The 19,817-nt window shown below is 30.1% G+C and overlaps 1 protein-coding gene and 2 non-coding genes across 3 annotated transcripts; all 3 read left to right on the forward strand.

Annotated features, from left to right (window-relative positions):
- Positions 1-195: 195 nt before the first annotated feature.
- Positions 196-2,222, forward strand: LOC125820459 (bidirectional sugar transporter SWEET7). The gene is made up of 5 exons (XM_049499899.1): positions 196-241; positions 341-377; positions 930-1,308; positions 1,832-1,951; positions 2,082-2,222. The coding sequence occupies exons 1-5, from the start codon at positions 196-198 to the stop codon at positions 2,220-2,222; spliced, it is 723 nt and encodes a 240-aa protein (XP_049355856.1).
- Positions 2,223-11,728: 9,506 nt separating this feature from the next.
- On the forward strand, positions 11,729-11,924 carry LOC125820501 (U2 spliceosomal RNA). The gene has a single exon (XR_007442517.1). It is a non-coding gene; the product is annotated as a U2 spliceosomal RNA (small nuclear RNA).
- Positions 11,925-12,907: 983 nt separating this feature from the next.
- Positions 12,908-13,103, forward strand: LOC125820502 (U2 spliceosomal RNA). The gene has a single exon (XR_007442518.1). It is a non-coding gene; the product is annotated as a U2 spliceosomal RNA (small nuclear RNA).
- The last annotated feature ends 6,714 nt before the right edge of the window (positions 13,104-19,817 follow it).

The raw sequence follows: 19,817 nt of genomic DNA on the forward strand, positions 1-19,817 counted from the left end.
CGACCCAACAACATTACATGTCATGCAAGGGACATATACTTGTTGCATGCTGCTTATAATTAAGTTTGTTTGTCTATTTTTTTTTGGAAAAAGCCAAAACCAACCTTTAATTTTCCTTTATAAATTTATCCATATTTCTTTTTCTTTTCTTTTCACAATTCATGACTTAATTTCTTTAGTTTATAATTCTCAACCATGGTTTTCAATAAAGAAATTGCTCGTTTTGCTGTTGGTGTTATTGGTTAGTTTATTATTATTTGGTGTAATTTAATTTATTCCTCCTTGATTTTTCTTTTTAAGATCATAATAGTTAACTTGAGTTTAATTTGCTAATTTTCAGGGAACATCATTTCACTCATCTTGTTTCTCTCACCTTTGTAAGCTTCAATATGCTTTTTTTTTTCATATAAAAAAGTTTTAAAAATACAATATCTTTTATGTATCATATATTTTTTGATGAATTAGATTTACGTGAATTCACTAGCTATATCATTGCATCTTCATATCATGAGAGTAGACACTAGGGGCAAAGCTAGTAAAGGCCTAAACGGTTCATCCGAACCTCCTTCTGCGAAAAATTATACTGTTTATATATGATTAAAATTTTTGTTTATCTATATGTAATAAATGTTAGACCCCTAAGACTTTTTTGTATATTTACTTCTTCATATTTTGAATTTCTCAATGAAAATCTGAGTCAAATGCAATGGAACCTCCCTATCTAAAAATTTACTATGACCTTTTTTTTAATACAAAATAATTATTTCATTTATCTGAGATTATGTGACACATATTATTTGAGGAGTCAAACATTTTGAATTAGTGTTGTATATTTATTTTAACTATGATGATGGATAACTTTTTACGCAGTTTTCAAATATCTAAATTTATTTTTGAAAATTATTTGAAGAGTTTTAATTTTTGAGCAGGCCAACATTTTATCGAATATGGAAGAAGAAATCAGTAGAGCAATTTTCACCATTTCCATATCTTGCTACATTTGTAAATTGTGGTCTTTGGGTACTCTATGGAATACCACTTGTACATCCACATAGTATCCTAGTTGTGACAATAAATGGGACAGGACTTGGCATTGAAGTGGTGTACCTTATGCTGTTCTTGTTGTACTCTGAAAAGAAAAAAAGGATGAAAATATTTCTCATTATTATTGGTGAGATTATTTTCTTGGGTTCACTTGCTATACTTGTTCTAACCCTTGTTCAAACACACAAAAAAAGATCTACTATTGTGGGATGCATTTGTATGGTGGGCAACATTTTGATGTATGCTTCTCCTTTGGCTGTCATGGTAAATATGCCTCCTTTTATTATTCTCTCCATTTCAATTTATATAATATAGACAACTTCGTGTTTCTAATGAAATATTCTTTGAAAATTTGCACCATTTTTTGTAGAGTTTGGATTTGTTTCGATCGATCTATCTAACATATTATTGTTCTTTTGCTTTGGTTATCTTACTATTTTTGTTGTCAATATTTCTATTTTCTTAGTATTTTTATCGTAGCTTTTTTCACGTTGTATTTTTTTAAAATGTTTTTCTTGAGTCAAGGGTGTATCAGAAACTATCTCTTTACCTCACACGATAGTGATAAAATCTGAGTGCATGATATCATGGGCAAAGAAGATTAGCTTAAGAGGATTCAAAATTTTGAGTATGAATTCTAGAAAAGGCAACTAATACTGAATTCTAGATGAACTTTTTAGACATATTGAGTAAAAATCTTAAAATGCATACAAGTTTTTAACCAAAATTACTGAATTTTATCGAATTTGTATTAGAAATCTAACTTAAGTCATGTTAATTATTGCAGAAATTGGTGATTAGAAGCAAAAGTGTGGAGTTCATGCCCTTCTTCCTTTCCCTTTTCTCTTTTTTGAATGGTGTTAGTTGGACTGCTTATGCCCTCATTCGTCTCGATGCCTTTATTCTTGTGAGTATTTCATTTGTTTCAATTTATGTGATATATTTTTTTTAAAAAAAATTGTGTGTTAATTTAATTAATTTTTAAAGCTTAATTGAATTAGAATAATTTTTAAAATCTTTTTTTTTTTTTTGTTTAGGTACCAAATTCTATAGGAACTGCACTTGGACTAGCCCAACTACTGCTTTATGGGATGTATTATAAGTCCACTAAGAGGCAGAATGCAGAAAGACAGGCCCAAGTAGAAATGGGCCCAAAAGAAGTGGGTTTGGTTGGATGAAAACAAGTAATTTTCTGTTTTTGATTGTCCCAAAATATTTTCATTTTCTTGAACTTGCTTTCTTGTATTCTATTCAATGTTCGATATTCATTTTATGATCTTGACTCTACGGATTTGTGTAAGTGCACATATAATCTATTAATTTTGGGATCCCTATTTAAGGCATAACTTAGTATAAATTTTTGTAATTTTAGTCACTATTGAATGAAATTCAAATATATACCACGTTCGTTGTCAAAATTCGCTTTCCGAATTTATAAATTTTACCTTAAGTTAGACATATTGCTTGTACAAACAAATACTAGATATTTTTTGTCTAAACTTCAAATAAGAGCAATTGAAGTTTCATTTATCAAAATTTAACTTCAGAGTTCAGATATACACAATTGAAATTTATATTCACAATGTTTGAAATTCATATATAAAACTAAGTGTAATTTATTTGAAGTATCAACTATTTGTTGTTGTCTTGTCAACATTTCTCTGTTTTTTTTTAAATAATACCTACTTAATTATTTAATTCATTTAAATTTGAAATTGATCAAAACTCACCTTTACATGCTTTATAAATTTCCACACACCTTTTTGAGTACTAGCATGTTGTGTGTATATAAAGATTTAATCTAATTTATATATTGTTCATCATATTTTTAAAGATGAATCAAGACCATATTTGTAAGCATGGTGAGACAGACCAATTAAAAAAGATATATGTAGACTTATAAGTGGCAAATTCAGTCAAAATTCATTAATTCGCTTAATTCGTTCAAGTTTAAATGAGTTGGACATAAGATACGTTATAAATAAGTTATGATTGGGAACAACACATCTAATCCATTCACCGGCTCACCTTCATACAATGATATAGAGACAATCACGAGGATACTACTAAAAACATTTTCCTAAAGGATTTTCTTGTTCACAATAGAGAGTATAACTAAATTTAGAGAAGATATCGGGTAGATGTGAGTGAGAATTTACATAGATACAATAGAAAACCAACGCGAAAGACTCAAAATCAGCCACAAATTCACTGCAAACCACCAATCTACCTTCTTCCAGCTACCAAGTGCTCCGATCAAAGAAAAATAGTGGGCTAATGAGGTTTACAATCGAACTCTGATCAACAATGCTATCCAAAAATCACTAAGATTAGAGAGGTTGGTTTCTTCTTCCTGTCTATATTTTATTTCATATTGTGTAGTGATTTGTTGGCCAATTTGATGCTCTTAATTATTATGAGTGTCGAATGAGTGGTTGAGTTGAAATTGGAGATATTAAAATGAATAGAAATAGAAATATGGTTGGGTCATGAATTGTCCAAGTTTACTTTGGGCTAAAATAGATTGGGCTCTGGGCTTGGGTTATGACCCGCTTAATTTTAATAATTTTAACATATTGTTATTTAACTTTTATAACCAAAATTTGAATTTTAACTCAAGAAAATTAAGAAAGAAGAAGTTACAAATGGATAAATAAATCTTAGAATTTATAAAATAGATAGTAGTAATTCGTAGGGATGACAAATGAGTGGTTTGGATTGGATTTGGATGAATTGAATATGGATTGAGTTAAAATTGATTGAATCACAATTCACCCATATAAAATATGGGTAAATATGAATTTGGTCAAATATGGTTTGGGTAAAATGGTTGTAGCCCACTTTAATCTCTTAAAGCAATTTTTTTTTAAAATCAAAGCTAAGTTGTTAATACCTCAACGCCTACCATCCCACCCTACCCCCTGTCACTCCACCCATGTACCCCGACCACCACCTCCCCCCCCCCCCCCCCCCCAAAAAAAAAGTTTTAAAAGACTTGTTTTTTGAATTTTTTTTGACAAAAAAAAATAAAATTGGCAACCCCTATCCCACCCAGTCACCCCCCAAAAAAAATTAAAATAATTTTTTTTTTGCCAACCCTACCCCCACCCATGTACCCCGCACCTCCCCCCACCCCCAAAAAAAAATAAAAAAAACTTGTTTTTGAAAAAAAAATTTGGCAACCCCTACCCCGCCACCCCCACCCCCGGGCGCCCACCCAACCTACTCCTAATTTTTTTGATTTTCCAAAAAAAAAAAAAAAAATACCCCTGCCCCCCGCCCTCCCCAACCTTCCACCCAACATACCCCTAATTTTTTTTATTTTTCAAAAATAATAAAAATTCCACCTCTGCCCCCCCCCCCCCCCCCCCTTTCTCAGCCCCACCCATCCTCCAATTTTTTTTGAAAATTTAAAATTAATATTAGAATTTTGAGTAAAATTGGAAAGTGAGTGATCTATTATGTCGATAGGATATCTATATTTTACCTATTTTGACCATATTTGTAGGAGCTTTTAAAATAACTTGAAGCTCATATTTACCCAATTAAAATATGAGTGATCCAAGTCATTAAATATGGGTAAAATGGACTCATTTCATTAATATGGGCTGAAATTGCCACCCCTAGACTAATTCATATCTTCAATTAGGAACATACATTACATCAATACAAATAAAGAGTCTTAGAACAAGTTGAGTTAGAGATTAAATTGGGCTCAATTGAAGATAAAGGGTCAAAATTGTCCTTACACTATGTGAAATGAACAAAAATGTTTTTTGTTTATAGTTTGACTCAAAAATGTACCTCCCGTCAATAATTTGGTTCAAAAATATCATTGCAGTCAATACTTTAATCCAAAAATATCCTACAGTTACTAAATGAGTCAATAATGCCTTTTTTTTTTGAATAAATATATTATTTCTTTTCTTTTTAAACACATATTTTTTCTAATAAATATGTTAAAAGAAAAAATAATAGTACATTTATTTGTAAAATGAGCATTTTTGACCCATTAAATAACAATAAGGGCATTTTTGAATGAAAGTATTGACGACAAAAACATTTTTGGACCAAAACATAAACGGATGGCATTTTTGTTCATTTCACATAGTTTAAAGATATTTTTGATCCTTTTTCCTTCTTTTAAAATGAGTTAATGCTTGAATGATTTGAGATTGAACCTAATTCATACTCTCCTGAGCTCAACCCATAAAATTCTAGACAGATTAAGCGGATTACCTATATTTGAACTCATTTTGGCACGCCTGCTCTTAAACCACAAATACATTGATCTCTTAGTGTTGACTTGCTTATATCTAATAAATTATTCTGTGTGGATTACTTGCTTTTAAGTTTAAAGTGAATTAATTCATTTAGGTTTAATTAGGATTAGTTCACTAATTGGGGTTGGATTCTCTGGTGAAATGAAAAAAAAGTTTTAGCTTAAGTTTTCATTTTTAATTGTTAGATTAATGAAATAAGTTCTCTAACGTTAAGCTCTAAGCGAGAGCATGCATAATTTATCGTCTTAAATAAGATCAGAATTTTGCGTCTTAGATAAAAATAATTAATAAAACAATAAGGTTGCATTTATGCATCTAGATCCAAATTCTCTTTAAAAATGTTAATATTTGATTCAACAAACGAGTATCAATATTTAGGTGTGATACATAAGGATAGGTCGAGTTTATGCATCTTGATAAGTGTATATCGAAGTTGAGGTCGCAACTTTGTTTCTTAGGTAAAACCAATAAAATTCAACAATTGAAGTGAATCATAGTCAAATGATTTATCCAATATTTATTTAAGTCAAGTATAATTTTGACAAAAGTGATCGTGTCAGAACCAAGAGACTCATGGGACGTCCTCATACCATCTCTGATCAACAATATTTCTTACCCAATCTTTTGTTTTCGTAGACCAATAAAAAGAATCATTTCCTTCTAATTAGGAGTTCAAAAAGGTGACGTGGAACACCATAACTCAAGCGGAGTCACTACAATTCAAAAATGAAATGACACTTCCTATTGCTCTATGAAAATAAAAGACAAAGTAAGAAATTTTGTTGACTTGGAGAAGGTTAGAGGCACCCTTGAGTCCTTTAATTCTAGCACAATCGTTTTTGTCAATTTATACTTGACTAAATCAATCTTGGATAAATTATTTGTCTATGGGTCACTTCTATTGTTGAATTTTATTAGTGCTAACTAAGATGCAAAGTTGCAACCTCAGATTCAATATAAGCTTATCAAGATGCATATATGTGACATCTCCTTGTGTATCACACCTAAAGATTGAGTCTTACTCTTTCGTTGAATAAAAAAAATAAAATTCTTAAGAGGATAATATGGGTCAACACGCATAAACCCGACCTTGTTATTTTATTAAATATCTTTATCTAAGATGCAAAATTGCTAACCTCAATTAAAACGAAAAACTATGCGTGCTCTCGCTTAGAGTTTAAACTTAAAGCATTTTTCACTAATATAAAACAATTTAAAATGAAAAGTTAAGCCCAAACTCTTTTTTGATCATGTCAACAATGAATCCAAAACTAATTTGTTAGAATAAGTCATCAAATATTTTAGTGAGCTAATCTTAATTAAACCCAAATAAATTAGTCCACTCTAAACTTAAAAGCAAGTAATAGAACACATGATAAATTATTAGATAAAAAGAAGAAGCATGCCAACACCAAACACATCAATAAATTTATGAATTAAGAGCATCAAATTGGCCAAGACATCACCACCAAAGAACAATATATAACAAAATTAAGAGAATTAAGGAAGAAGAAACAAACCTCTCTAATCTTAGTGATTTTTGGACAACGTTATTGATCGGAGTCCGACTGTAAATTTTTCTTCGATCGGAATACTCCGGAAGAAATTCAACTAGTGATTCTGTGAGTATATGTAATGAATTGTGTGAAAGTGGTTAGTTAGTGATTATGTGAGTGAATTGTTGGTGTAATTGTGTGTGTACGACAAGTGGAAGATGGGTGAGTGAGTATAAGGGTCATGTGCTTTCTTACTTAGTGAGCAAGAAAAATAAGTAAGGATGAGTTTGTTAGAAGTATCTAGGGGTAGGTGGAAAATTAAGATTGGTTCTAAAAAAAAATTAGATTTAAAAATAGGTATTTAAAGTTAAAATATGAATTGAAACTCGAAAGGGTCAAAGATCATGTATCTATATTGTACACTTGAAAAAGCTAACTTAGCTGTGTACTTATTTACTATGTCAATAAAAGAGATAAGATCAGGATCATACCCCTTTTTGACATGAAGATTTCAGCTTGGTTCATATATCCTTGACAAGTATGAGCAGATGAAGCATAATCGTTCTAAAGCAGGTCGATTCCAACCTCTAAAAACATTTTAAATTGGAAACATTTTTGAGGATTAAAATGTCAATGGTGGTATTAATCTCCTTAAAGGATTCAACATGTTGATATTTAGATCTAAGAAAAGGAATCTAATTAATGCTAACCACAATACTTGAATGATGTTTGAAAATTGAAAATGATATTGTGGTAATGAGGATGAAGAGGTTTGGTGAACAACCTAGATTCATTCGATTTTTCAGAATGGAACACATGCATGAAGAAGAACACCTTGTAAGCTGTTGGAAGTTCACAGTTCCGATGCATCATTTCTCTATGAGATGGTGACTTTGGAAACTTTCCTCCGATAATTGTTTTCTCTCTCGATTCCACCTAGAAACCCATTATATCCACTGGTATACACCTTTGCAGATAAGGAAGCGAAGCTTAGGAAGAAATGAAGAACAAAATCATATTAGAACAAAGGAAAACTATACTTACTTATGTGAGCTGAGAAGAAAAGGAAGCTTCTTCATCATCATAAATAAGTATTGATTACCCACAATAAGAGGAAAAAGAAGCTCAGGTTATCAGAAATTCCAAGCAGCGATATAGAGGGAGATGACCAGGAGCTCAAAATGGAAAACCCTACTTCTTAGGGTTGATATATAAAAGGAGGCGGATCCTTTGGACTGGGCCTGTTTTTTGTTTTCTATTTTCGTTATTTTCTTTTCCTTTTGGGTTCACTTGGCCCATTTTGTACAGAGTTGAGCTATAAATAATAGAGAAAATTATGTAATTACACGACTTAAGATAATATAATTTCTAAAGTCCCTATCATTTGAATCAATTACAAAAAGCAAGTAATTGAACACATGATAAATTATTAGATAAAAAGAAGAAGCATGCCAACACTAAACACATCAATATATTTATGAATTAAGAGCATCAAATTGTCCAAGACATCACCACCAAAGAACAATATATAACAAAATTAAGAGAATTAAGGAAGAAGAAACAAACCTCTCTAATCTTAGTGATTTTTGGACAACGATGTTGATTGGAGTCCGACTGTAAATTTTTCTTCGAACGAAGTACTCTGGATTAAATTCAACTAGTGATTATGTGCGTATATGTAATGAATTGTGTGTAGGTGGTGTGCTAGTGTGAGTAAGGAAGAAGAGAAAAAATGTTAGTTGTTATGTGCAAATGAGAGTGATTCTATGGGTGAATTGTTGGTGTAATTGTGTGTATACGGCAAGTGAAAGATGGGTGAGTGAGTATAAGAGTCATGTGCTTTCTTACTTAGTGAGCAAGAAAAATAAGTAATGATGAGTTTGTTAGAAGTATCTAGGGGTAGGTGGCAAATTAGGATTGGTTCTAAAAAAAAAATAGATTTAAAAATAGGTATTTAAAGTTTAAAATATGGATTGAAACTCAAAAGGGTCAAAGATCATGTATCTATATTGTACACTTGTAAAAGCTAACTTAGTTGTGTACTTATTTACTATGTCAATAAAAGAGATAAGATCAGGATCATACCCCTTTTTGACATGAAGATTTCAACTTGGTTCATACATCCTTGACAAGTATGAGCAGATGAAGCATAATCGTTCTAAAGCAAGTCGATTCCAACCTCTAGAAACATTTAAAATTGGAAACCTTTTTGATGATTAAAATGTCAATGGTGGTATTAATCTCCTTAAAGGATTCAACATGTTGATATTTAGATCTAAGAAAAGCAATCTAATTAATGCTAACCACAATACTTAAATGATGTTTGGAAATTGAAGATGAAAATGTGGTAATGAGGATGAAGAGGTTTGGTGAATAACCTAGATTCATTCGATTTTTCAGAATGGAACACATGAATGAACAAGAACACCTTGTAAGCTGTTGGAAGTTCACAGTTCCGATGCATCATTTCTCTATGAGATGGTGACTTTGGAAACTTTCCTCCGATAATTGTTTTCTCTCTCGATTCCACCTAGAAACCCATTATATCCACTGGTATACACCTTTGCAGATAAGGAAGCGAAGCTTAGGAAGAAATGAAGAACAAAATCATATTAGAACAAAGGAAAACTATACTTACTTATGTGAGCTGAGAAGAAAAGGAAGCTTCTTCATCATCATAAATAAGTATTGATTACCCACAATAAGAGGAAAAAGAAGCTCAGGTTATCAGAAATTCCAAGCAGCGATATAGAGGGAGATGACCAGGAGCTCAAAATGGAAAACCCTACTTCTTAGGGTTGATATATAAAAGGAGGCGGATCCTTTGGACTGGGCCTGTTTTTTGTTTTCTATTTTCGTTATTTTCTTTTCCTTTTGGGTTCACTTGGCCCATTTTGTACAGAGTTGAGATATAAATAATAGAGAAAATTTTGTAATTACATGACTTAAGATAACATAATATCTAAAGTCCCTATCATTTGAATTAATTACAAAAATTCCATTTTTCCTTCTCTCTTAACATCCGGATACATCACTCCACTTCTATCAGATATATTACAACTTCGTTTGTTTACAATGTATCTGATACAAATGTCATTGTTGATGCATAACCCAAATCATTCAAACCTAAATCAATATGAATTTGGTTTATAGTTATGTATCAGATACATAGCTCATATATCATTTGCTATGTATCGGGCGAAGGAGCAATATATCCGCAAGTTTTGAAAATTTTGAAATTATTGTAATTTGAGAAAGTTTTATAATATGATGTAATTAGCGCTCAAATTGATGGGGTTTCTGTACTTCATACTAAATAAAATGGAGGTTTTAGCTCCACAAGTTGTCTCTCTCTCTCTATATATAAATAGTAAAAAAAAAGGATAAGTAGACAACAAATTTAGACCCAATAGACAACAAACTTAAACACAATATTATATAGGGGAACTTTCATATATAGTCACTCAAAAATAACTTAATTGTGCTCTATAGCTATGGTTTGCTGATTACGATTCGTAGCTACATGTTAGAGGGAGGAGAGAGGCTCGTGCAAGAGAGGGCAGAGAGTGGAGAGAGGCGAGCGAGAGAGGGTAGAGAGTGGAGAGAGGCGAGCGAGAGAGGGCAGAGAGTGGAGAGACGCGAGCGAGATTGGAAGAGGGAGGAGAATGGCGAACTGTATATGTATATCTGTCAGATAATTGTAGATATATAACTGGTATACATATGTATTTGTATAATTGGCGAGGGAGATTGGGAGAGGGAGGAGATTGATGAGCAAAATATTTCTTTAATAAAAAGAATGCACAAATCCTTAACAAATCTCAGAAAAAGACAATAAAGTAAAATCCTAACAAAGTAAAATTCTTAAAAAATTAAAAACATTCTTTACCATAAAAATTCACAAATTCCTAACAAATCTATGTAAAAGACATCAAAGTAAAATCCTAAAAAAACATATTTTTGAAAATCCAAAATCAAAAAGAAAAAAGAAACTCCTTCAATAACCACACTACAATCAACTGTACCACATAAATCGGGCATAAAAGTTATTCTTTAAAACTTTTCATTCAAACAAAAATAAAACTAGACAAGAATACGCCTAAAACAACGGTCATAAATGGAGAAGAAATGTACAAAGCTTTCTACTCGATTTGTAATAGTCGATTTGTAATAGTTCAGAAGTATATTTGTCATTTTTTCGTCTTAGAAATTTCAGCAAAAAGATTTTGAAATTTTTTTTAATCTCAAAATAAGTATTATACTAGAAATTAAAGACAAAAATTGTATGTTTTTCCAATTATACTCTTATGTAAAGATAATTTTTTGTTTAATCTCAATCATCTAGATATATATAATAAATAGAAATAACTTAGTAAACTATTTTCTACTTATTTTTTTTCTTAACGAGCACGAAATAAGTTTAAATGACACTTATTTTGAGACGAGTAACAAAAAGTGAAATAAATTATCTTTAAACATGTTTTTGAAGGGGAATTCAATCTGAGGCAAAGAACGCTAGGAGTAAGTGAAAGATTCGGCGACAAGTTTTTCCTTTCGTCTTTCTATTTTTCGTTATTTGTTATGAATTTTATTACTTATTATGTTTTCACATACTTTATGCGTAGCTAATTTTCTATATAAGATTTTGATGAAACCTTTTGTTGGATGAGTTGTTATGACGTTTTTATATAATTGACCCCTTACTAGTATAACTTATAGTGCTGATTTGAGCATCGATAACCTATAAGCTAGATCATTACTATTTTTTTTCCACCTATTGTTTTTCTCACACTAATATAAAATTGTAGGTATCATTAAGAGTTCATCAGTCCCATATCGATGGAATACAAGAGGCAGAGAATTGAGAGGGCGGATAAAACACGAAGTCCGTGAGCTAAGTAAAGCATACCTTTCTCGGCCTTTTGGCTAAGATCAAGTGTAGTATCTGTTCTTATCAGTTTAATATCTGATATGTGGGTCATTGATTCACACGATATTAACTTAATTTTTTAAGGGGGAAGGTCCATTAAAGTAGCTTGCTACTTGGGTCTTCGTGCGTCGCCTAGGTGTTGCACTATAGCCTTGGCCTGGCGCAGCCCACCAAATCTAGTTTAAATGTTTGAGCTTGGCTTAACAAATTTTAAGTTAGAAAATGGAACTTGTAATTGTGATGACATGATAATCTTAGGTATCTAATTTCCCTATACCAATGTTATTTATTCTTTACTCCAAAACAAGTGTTGCTTTTGCAAAATAAAATAATAATCTCAAGCAAATGTCAGTAGGAATTCAAGACAAGAAATAGTAACTGTTTTTAACTATACCCTTGAAAAACTAATTCTTCCAATTTTGAAAAAAACATCTAATTACTCCCTTTGTCTCTTTTTACGTGTCTGAAAAAGGTAGAACCTCTTTATTGAGTAAATTGATTTTGAAATTCTATCAATTAATAAGGGTAAACTCACCATGTCAATTATATGAATAGCTTAGTAAATTATGCCTTCTATTTATTATTTTTCTTAATGAAGATGAAATGAGATAAAACGACACTTATTTTGAGACAGAAGGGAGTAGTACATTTTCCGTTTGAGGGAGTTTACTACATGTAGGAACAAAGTATTAACAATAGAGAAAATCAACAAATTGCTTGAGATTTTGGGTCGGATGAATCCTCTTACCCCACCTAGCACCCCCTTGATCAATAGACGTGCTAAAGCCCGATAAATAACAATTAAGGTGAAGCAAAGTAAAGAACGTAACGACAAATCTCTTCTTGTCAAGTACATACATAGAGATGTCCTAAGACTCTAGCTATACTAGTGTTGTGTTGATCCTTTAAAATCATGAAGTGTTCCCGTACATGCTTGAGATTACCTATGATTACAAGCGTTGATAATAAATCATGTTGAAGGTTACATTGTATAATAATCTATTTTGTAGGTAGCTTTTGTATACTATATAGTGTACTTAATTGTTCATACAAGTGCATGGCACTTCAGGCTCATTTGTCCCGTATCGATATAAAACGAAAAGTAGAGAGTTGAGAGGGAGGATAAAGCACCAAGTCCATAGGTTAAGAAAAGCATACCTTTCTCGGCCTTTTGGCTAAGATCAAGTGTAGTATCTGTTCTTATCAGTTTAATATCTGATATGTGGGTCATCGACTCACACGATATTAACTTAATTTTTTAAGGGGGAAAGTCCATTAAAGTAGCTTGCTACTTGGACTTTCATGCGTCGCTTGGGCGTTGCACTAAAGCCTATGCCTGGCACACCCCACCAATTCAAGTTCAAATGTTTTCCTTTCGACCATAGCCTTAACACCATGAAGTTACATTTAATTACATTTTAGATGTTAGGTATGAAAGAAAATGAAATATATAGGAGATTACATGATGTTGCACATTATAGCCTATTACCTAATCCGGTTTGACCCGCAAATTTGGATTGAGTCTTGACTCGATTGTTGCCTTAACCCATTATAACCTGCTAAAATTTAATTCAACCCACAACCCTAGAGATTGGTGAGACATTGATCTTATAATAGGGGCTCTCAAATTTAGTCCAACCCACAGCCTCGGAGATTGGTGAGATGTTGATGCCTATTTATAGGGGATTTGGGGAGTAGTAGGGACATAACTACTATGTGGGTTAGGACAGTTGACTGCATCAGCAAAGCAGTTAGAGAGGTGTTAGGGGTCTCGAGAGGTAATCCAAAAGGCGCAAGAAAATTGGTGGTGGGAAGGAGAGGACCAAGAAAAGTAAAACCAAAAAGGTTGCTTATACGACATCAATAGAAAACTTAGACGAGGAGGAGGAAGAGGAGGAATATGCACACCGGGGTGAGAAAGAAAATTCATGATGTGGACCAAGTGATATGCATCAAAGACGAAAACGGCATAGTGTTGGTAGAAGAGGACACAATAGACAGAGATAACATATATTTATTTTGAATCTTCTGGTCTTAAAATAAAGATGCATGAAATATGCTAAAATGTTCTTTAATCTTGTAGTCATAAACATATTACACGTTGAAAGCTCAAAGTAAAAAGACAAATGCTTTGAGCAGACAACTTCGTCAGATGATTTCGGTTACAACTTTTTGAATTGCAAAGGACTTTAATCATTTCTCTTCGTAACATACCAACGATAATTTTATTAAATTCGTTAAGCTTGTTAGAATATTGTGTTTAAAATTAGATTTAATGAAATGTTGAAGTTTTTATTTATTCAAATCGAATTATAAATCGAAGTAGAAAATTACAAGAACTCTAGTCTTCCAGAATGAGAATAGAATAAAATTATCAAGATTTTAGTCTCTTGAAAAGAAAAGAAAAACCATAGTACGAAAATTTAATTTCAAGCACATAATTTATGTGCTTAAGAAATTGAATTCATCAATATTGTTCAAGATTTGAATTAATTCTTCCTAAATAAAATAGAATGATCAACAAGGATTGTGATGGAGTGATACTCCTTCATCCTCGTTTTTATCCCCAAGACTTCCCGACGCAAAGAACGGAATGAGCTATTATTTAACAACAACAATTCAAATGAAACGTGTGTATTGATTGTCGAGTGCCATTTTTCAGTTTGGTTGTTTTGTTTCATTCAATGAACACACTGTTAAACTTGGGCTATTATTAAAATAGCCATTGGGGTCCAAAGTTCAACTATTGGTGGCCCAAGTTGAAGTCTAAGAGGAAATTTGGGGTCCAAAGTTCAGCCTCGAAGAAGTTTAAAGTGGTGCAGAAAAAAAGGTTCAAAATAAGCCTAAAATGAGGTTAATTTCAAGTGTAAATTTCATATATGACATATATTATAGTACTATTTTCAGGCTATAGCAGTAGATATAGACTTTCAAGCTATAGCATTAAAAATTTCAGGTTATAACAAATTCACAAATAAAAGAAATGTTTTTATTAATTCGAAAAAAGTTTTTTAAAAAATAAAAACGAAAATTTACAAAAAAAAAAACGGAATTATAGATAATAAAGTAAAAAATTGAAAGTGTGGCCTGTAATTTAATTTGAATTTATTGTAGATAATTAATGATTAGCATGAAATAAGGGATTCAAACAAATTAACAATATTTTTTATCCATAATTCACTCAAAATCAGTTAAGATAAATTAAAGAATCAGATCATATCATTTTTTTGTAGATAATTAATAAATAGCACGAATTAAGGGATTTAAACTAATTAAGATTATTTAGTATCCTTAATTCACTCAAATCAGTTAAAATCAAATAAAAATTCAGATTTTATCTTCTTCTTTTTTCAACGTTTCTCTCTCTTCAATTTGCAACAAAAAAAATTCAACGTTTCTCTCTTCAATTTTTAACAAAAAAAAATCCCACATTCGAGTAATTGAAGTTTTTTTCATCTTTGAAAATTCTTGATTTTGTTGTGATGGACAACTACGTATCAGTTTTAATCATACATGGTGAAAGATTGGATCCTTCGGGTTAGTATTTATTATTGTTTGTTTTAGAATGAGAGCGAAATGAAACAAAAATGATCAAACTGTCAATTAATTGAAGGTGGAGTCATGTTTTGTTAACTGTTGATATCATATTATGTTTACTGTTGTGAAATGTAAAAAATTTAGTGTTTTTTTTGTTTATTTGTTTATTTTGTATACAATTATTGTTTTGTGAAATTATAAATGTAATGTGATTTTATGAATAAATTTGATAGAATAAATTAAATGAAATTTGTATGAAAGTGTGCTAATTATTCTGTAAAAATAATTTAATTATAATGTTGACGAATTTATGAAAATTTATTTTATTTGATAATGAATTTGATAGTATAAGTCGAATGAATTATGTATGAAAAGTGTGTTAAGAAATATGTAAAAAAAAATTGGAATTCTTGACGAAGTGTATTACAAGTGTTTTAAATTGGTATTAAATGTGAAATTGTTGAGTTTATATTAGTTTTGTTATTTCTGTATAAAGTTGGGTGACAGTAATTAATTATTTGAGACGAGAAATGTATATAGTTTGAATGAATAATCGTTTTGTATGAAATGTGTATTAAATGAGTATGAAAATGTATAAATTTGGTATGAATGATGATTGTTGTATGAAATGTGTATTAAGTGAATATTAAATGTGAAATATTATGTTTTGTATGAAATTTGTTTTGTAATGTACTGTCTGAATGATACTTGTATGAAAAAATAATGACGAGTGTGTATAATTTTATTGTTATTATAATGATTTTTATGGATGAAATTTGTATTGTCTTTGAAATGAAAAGTTAATATTATTTAACATATTTCTAATTGATTTGTATAATGTTAGACTAATTGTTTTTTTTTTTTTTAATGAAACAGAGAATTATGTTGATTTTCAAGTGAAATGAATATATGAAAGAGGGTTGCTAATGTGAAATTCAAAAGGTCCAAAGTTACTTGCAGTAGATGTTGTCAAGTTGGCCTCAACTTGAAGCATGTTCAAATTATCCTGTGCAAAACAAATGATTGTTGATTTGTTTAGACTATATATAATTTTTATTTTATTTTGTCGTTTAGATTAATGTTTTGTTTTGATATGAAACATAATTATTTGAAGTGTATTATAAACTTAGTGTTTAATATACCGTTCATTCTTTATACATTGTTTATTCATTAATCATACAGATTGTATATTGTTAAAAATAAAATTTATTCTAGCTTAATGCATAAGATAGTGTAAATATTAGTGATAATTATAAAAGGTAATTATGGTATCCTGAGTATTTAATTTAATGTAAGTTTACATGAATATTAATTTGGTTTTCAACTGGTGTCCTACTATAAATAAATTTAAAACAAATTGCAGTTAGTGTTTCATTCCCACACTAACTTCAGTTAGTGTCATACACATATTAATCAAAATTTCATACACGTATTATCCAAACAACATGCATAAAATTTAAAAATTCATATAATCACACAATTTATACCATTTGTATATCAATATTATATCACAATTCATACAATATCCAACAATAAAATATTAAACTCATAGGCATACACGTATTAATCAGATTTCATACATGTTTCATCCAAAAACATGTTTAGAATATAAAGTAAGCATAATGTGATTTTTTTAAGAAAAAATCAGTAGTTTGACAAATCATACAATTTTCATACCAATTTAATAATTTATACCATAAACACAATTAATAGACAATCACACCAATGTTAAAACACATTCATACCATTTGTATACCATTATTATATCACAATTCATAAAATTTTCAAAATCAAAACATTTAAGCGTAGTCATACACATATCAATTAGATTTCATACAGATTTCATCCAATAAATGTACAGTTTGGAAACACACTAATATTTTCAAAATAGTATCTTGAAATTATAATAGGCCATCAGTAATTCATATGTAAACGGTATCTGCCTGAAAGAAAACATATGATATTATATATCATCAAATACTTAAACACAAAAAAATTGTCCAAAAGTAAAAAAAAAATAACTTTTTGTTGTTCTTCTTGTTGATGATTTTGAAGATGCTCCAACTTCTACATTTTTTTTTCTTTTTTTCTTTTTGATTTCAGTAACAAAATCAAAATCGGAATCAGAAGGGGTTTCAACAATTTTCCCCTTCATCTTCTTCCCCTTTTGCATATTTATAAAATAATACATAATGACGATTGAAACAAATGGTTAGGCAATATAATAACAAGTTGTTAGGCAACATAATAATTACTACTATTATGATTCAATTAAAGTGTAACCAGTTGACTATCAACATTCCCAAGGACAATTTAATATAAATTCTATACATAAGCTACAACGCAGTCCTACAGAATAAAATAGGGAAAAATAAATAATAATAAAAAAATATATAACAAGAGGTTAGGTTTAAGCACGATTTATTAAAAACTCTCACATTAAATAAGGAAGTGTAATCAATGTAAAATCCCTATAATTGTGTAAGAGATAATTATGAGGTATTCTTTATTTAAATAATTTAATAATAATATAAAATTACAAAAAATTACTTATTTAATAAAGTAAAATTTAATTAATTTATAAATAATTAGTGATATGTTATAACCCGTAATTAAACTGTTATAAGTAATAATTTTTTAAAAGTAGATTTAAAACCTGTAATATTGACTCTTAAATGTGTATATGGGGTGATTTTTCCTAATTTCAACCATTTGAGTGGAGCAGAAATCAGCAGCCCAATCAAACCTAAATAGGGCACAAAAATCACGACCAAAAGAGCCCATAAAATTTTTAATTTAGCCACAATTATTAGGATTTTAGTTTTACCTTAGCCACTAAGCTAGGGTTTTATTATTAGGAAACTTATATAAATATACCATCTTAAAAAAATATTTACCATTTATAGCAATAACAATTTTTTTACACTTGATCACTTTTAATACATTTATAATACAGTTTAAATACATATTACAAAGAACAATTTGTTATTCACCTATAATACAAGTTTTATTGATGGATAATACATTTATCACACATTTTAATACATTTATAGTACAATGTGTCAATTTCTTATCAAACAAGCATAATATATTTTAATAAAATAGTTATAATACATATATATTGCATACATAATTCACTTTTAATACATATTGCAGATTTAACATAGTAATGCTATAAATGGTAATAAATAAAAAATATAGCTAAAATCAGTAATTATTTATTAAAAGGTACCCAACCAAGTTATTTTTTCATTATTTATTAAGTTCTAGATTGTTCTTTTAGGATTTTATTGGGACTAATAACCACCTTATTTATTCTATAAATAGGAGTGTTTTTCATTCATGAAAAAGACATTAGTTGATATTAATAATATTTGAGAGAGTTCTTTTGAACTTTTTTAGAAATTTATCTTTATACCTTTACTAGTTTCATAGTTTGGTAGGATGAAAACAAGTCATTTTCTGTTTTTGGTTTTCCCAAAATATTTTTATTTTCTTGAACTTGCTCCTACTCAATGTTCGATATTCATTTTATGATCTTGACTCTACGGATTTGTGTAAGTACACAAATAATCTATTAATTTTGGGATCCCTATTTAAGGCATATTTGAGTATAATTTTTTTGTAAGTTTAGTCACTATTCAATAAAATTTAAATATTGTCAAAATTCGCTTTCCGAATTTATAAATTTTGCCTAAAGTTTGACATAATGCTTGTACAAACAAATACTAGATATTTTTATCTAAACTTCAAATAAGCGCAATTGAAGTTTAGTTTGTCAAAATTTAACTACAAACATACACGATTGAAATTTATACTCTTAATGTTTGAACTTCAAATATGTATGTCCAAACTAGGAGTAATTTATTTGAAGTCTTAACTATTTGTTGTTGTCTTGTCAACATTTCCACGTTTTTTCCCCAGTAATATCTACTTAATTATTTTAATTAATTTAAATTCGAAATTGATCTAAACACACCTTTACACGTTTTATAAATTTCCATGCACATTTTGAGTACTAGCATGTTGTGTCTATAAAGATTTAATTTAATCAGATTTAATCTAATTTATATATTGTCCTTCATAGTTTTAAAGATGAATCAAGGCCATTGTAACTTGTAAGCATGGTGAGATGGACAAACTAAGAAAGACATATGTAGACTTATAAGTGGAAAATTAAGTCCAAATTCATTAATTCGCTCAAGTTTAAATGAGTTGGCATTATAAATAAGTTAGGATTGGGAACAATCCTTTTGAGTATTGTCAACATCCTGCCTATGGCAAGACCCACGAGGAGCTGGGTGCCCCGGGTCGGAGTCATGATCGAACATGACGCTTGCTTGGTGGACTTAGTTAAGAAATAACATTGTGCATTTGCTATCAGCTATAGCTTTTGACATAATGGTATGCGCTTGATCCTAACAAGTGGTATCAGAGCCAAGGTCGTAGGTCGATTCCCAAGAGCAACATTTTGCATGAGGCAGGTATTGGGAGGGGGGTTGTTGAGTAATGTTAGCATCATGCCTA

This window comes from Solanum verrucosum, unplaced genomic scaffold (genome assembly GCF_900185275.1).
Source record: "Solanum verrucosum unplaced genomic scaffold, falcon-dt-bn FXZP01000229.1, whole genome shotgun sequence".
Taxonomy (NCBI): Eukaryota; Viridiplantae; Streptophyta; class Magnoliopsida; order Solanales; family Solanaceae; genus Solanum; species Solanum verrucosum.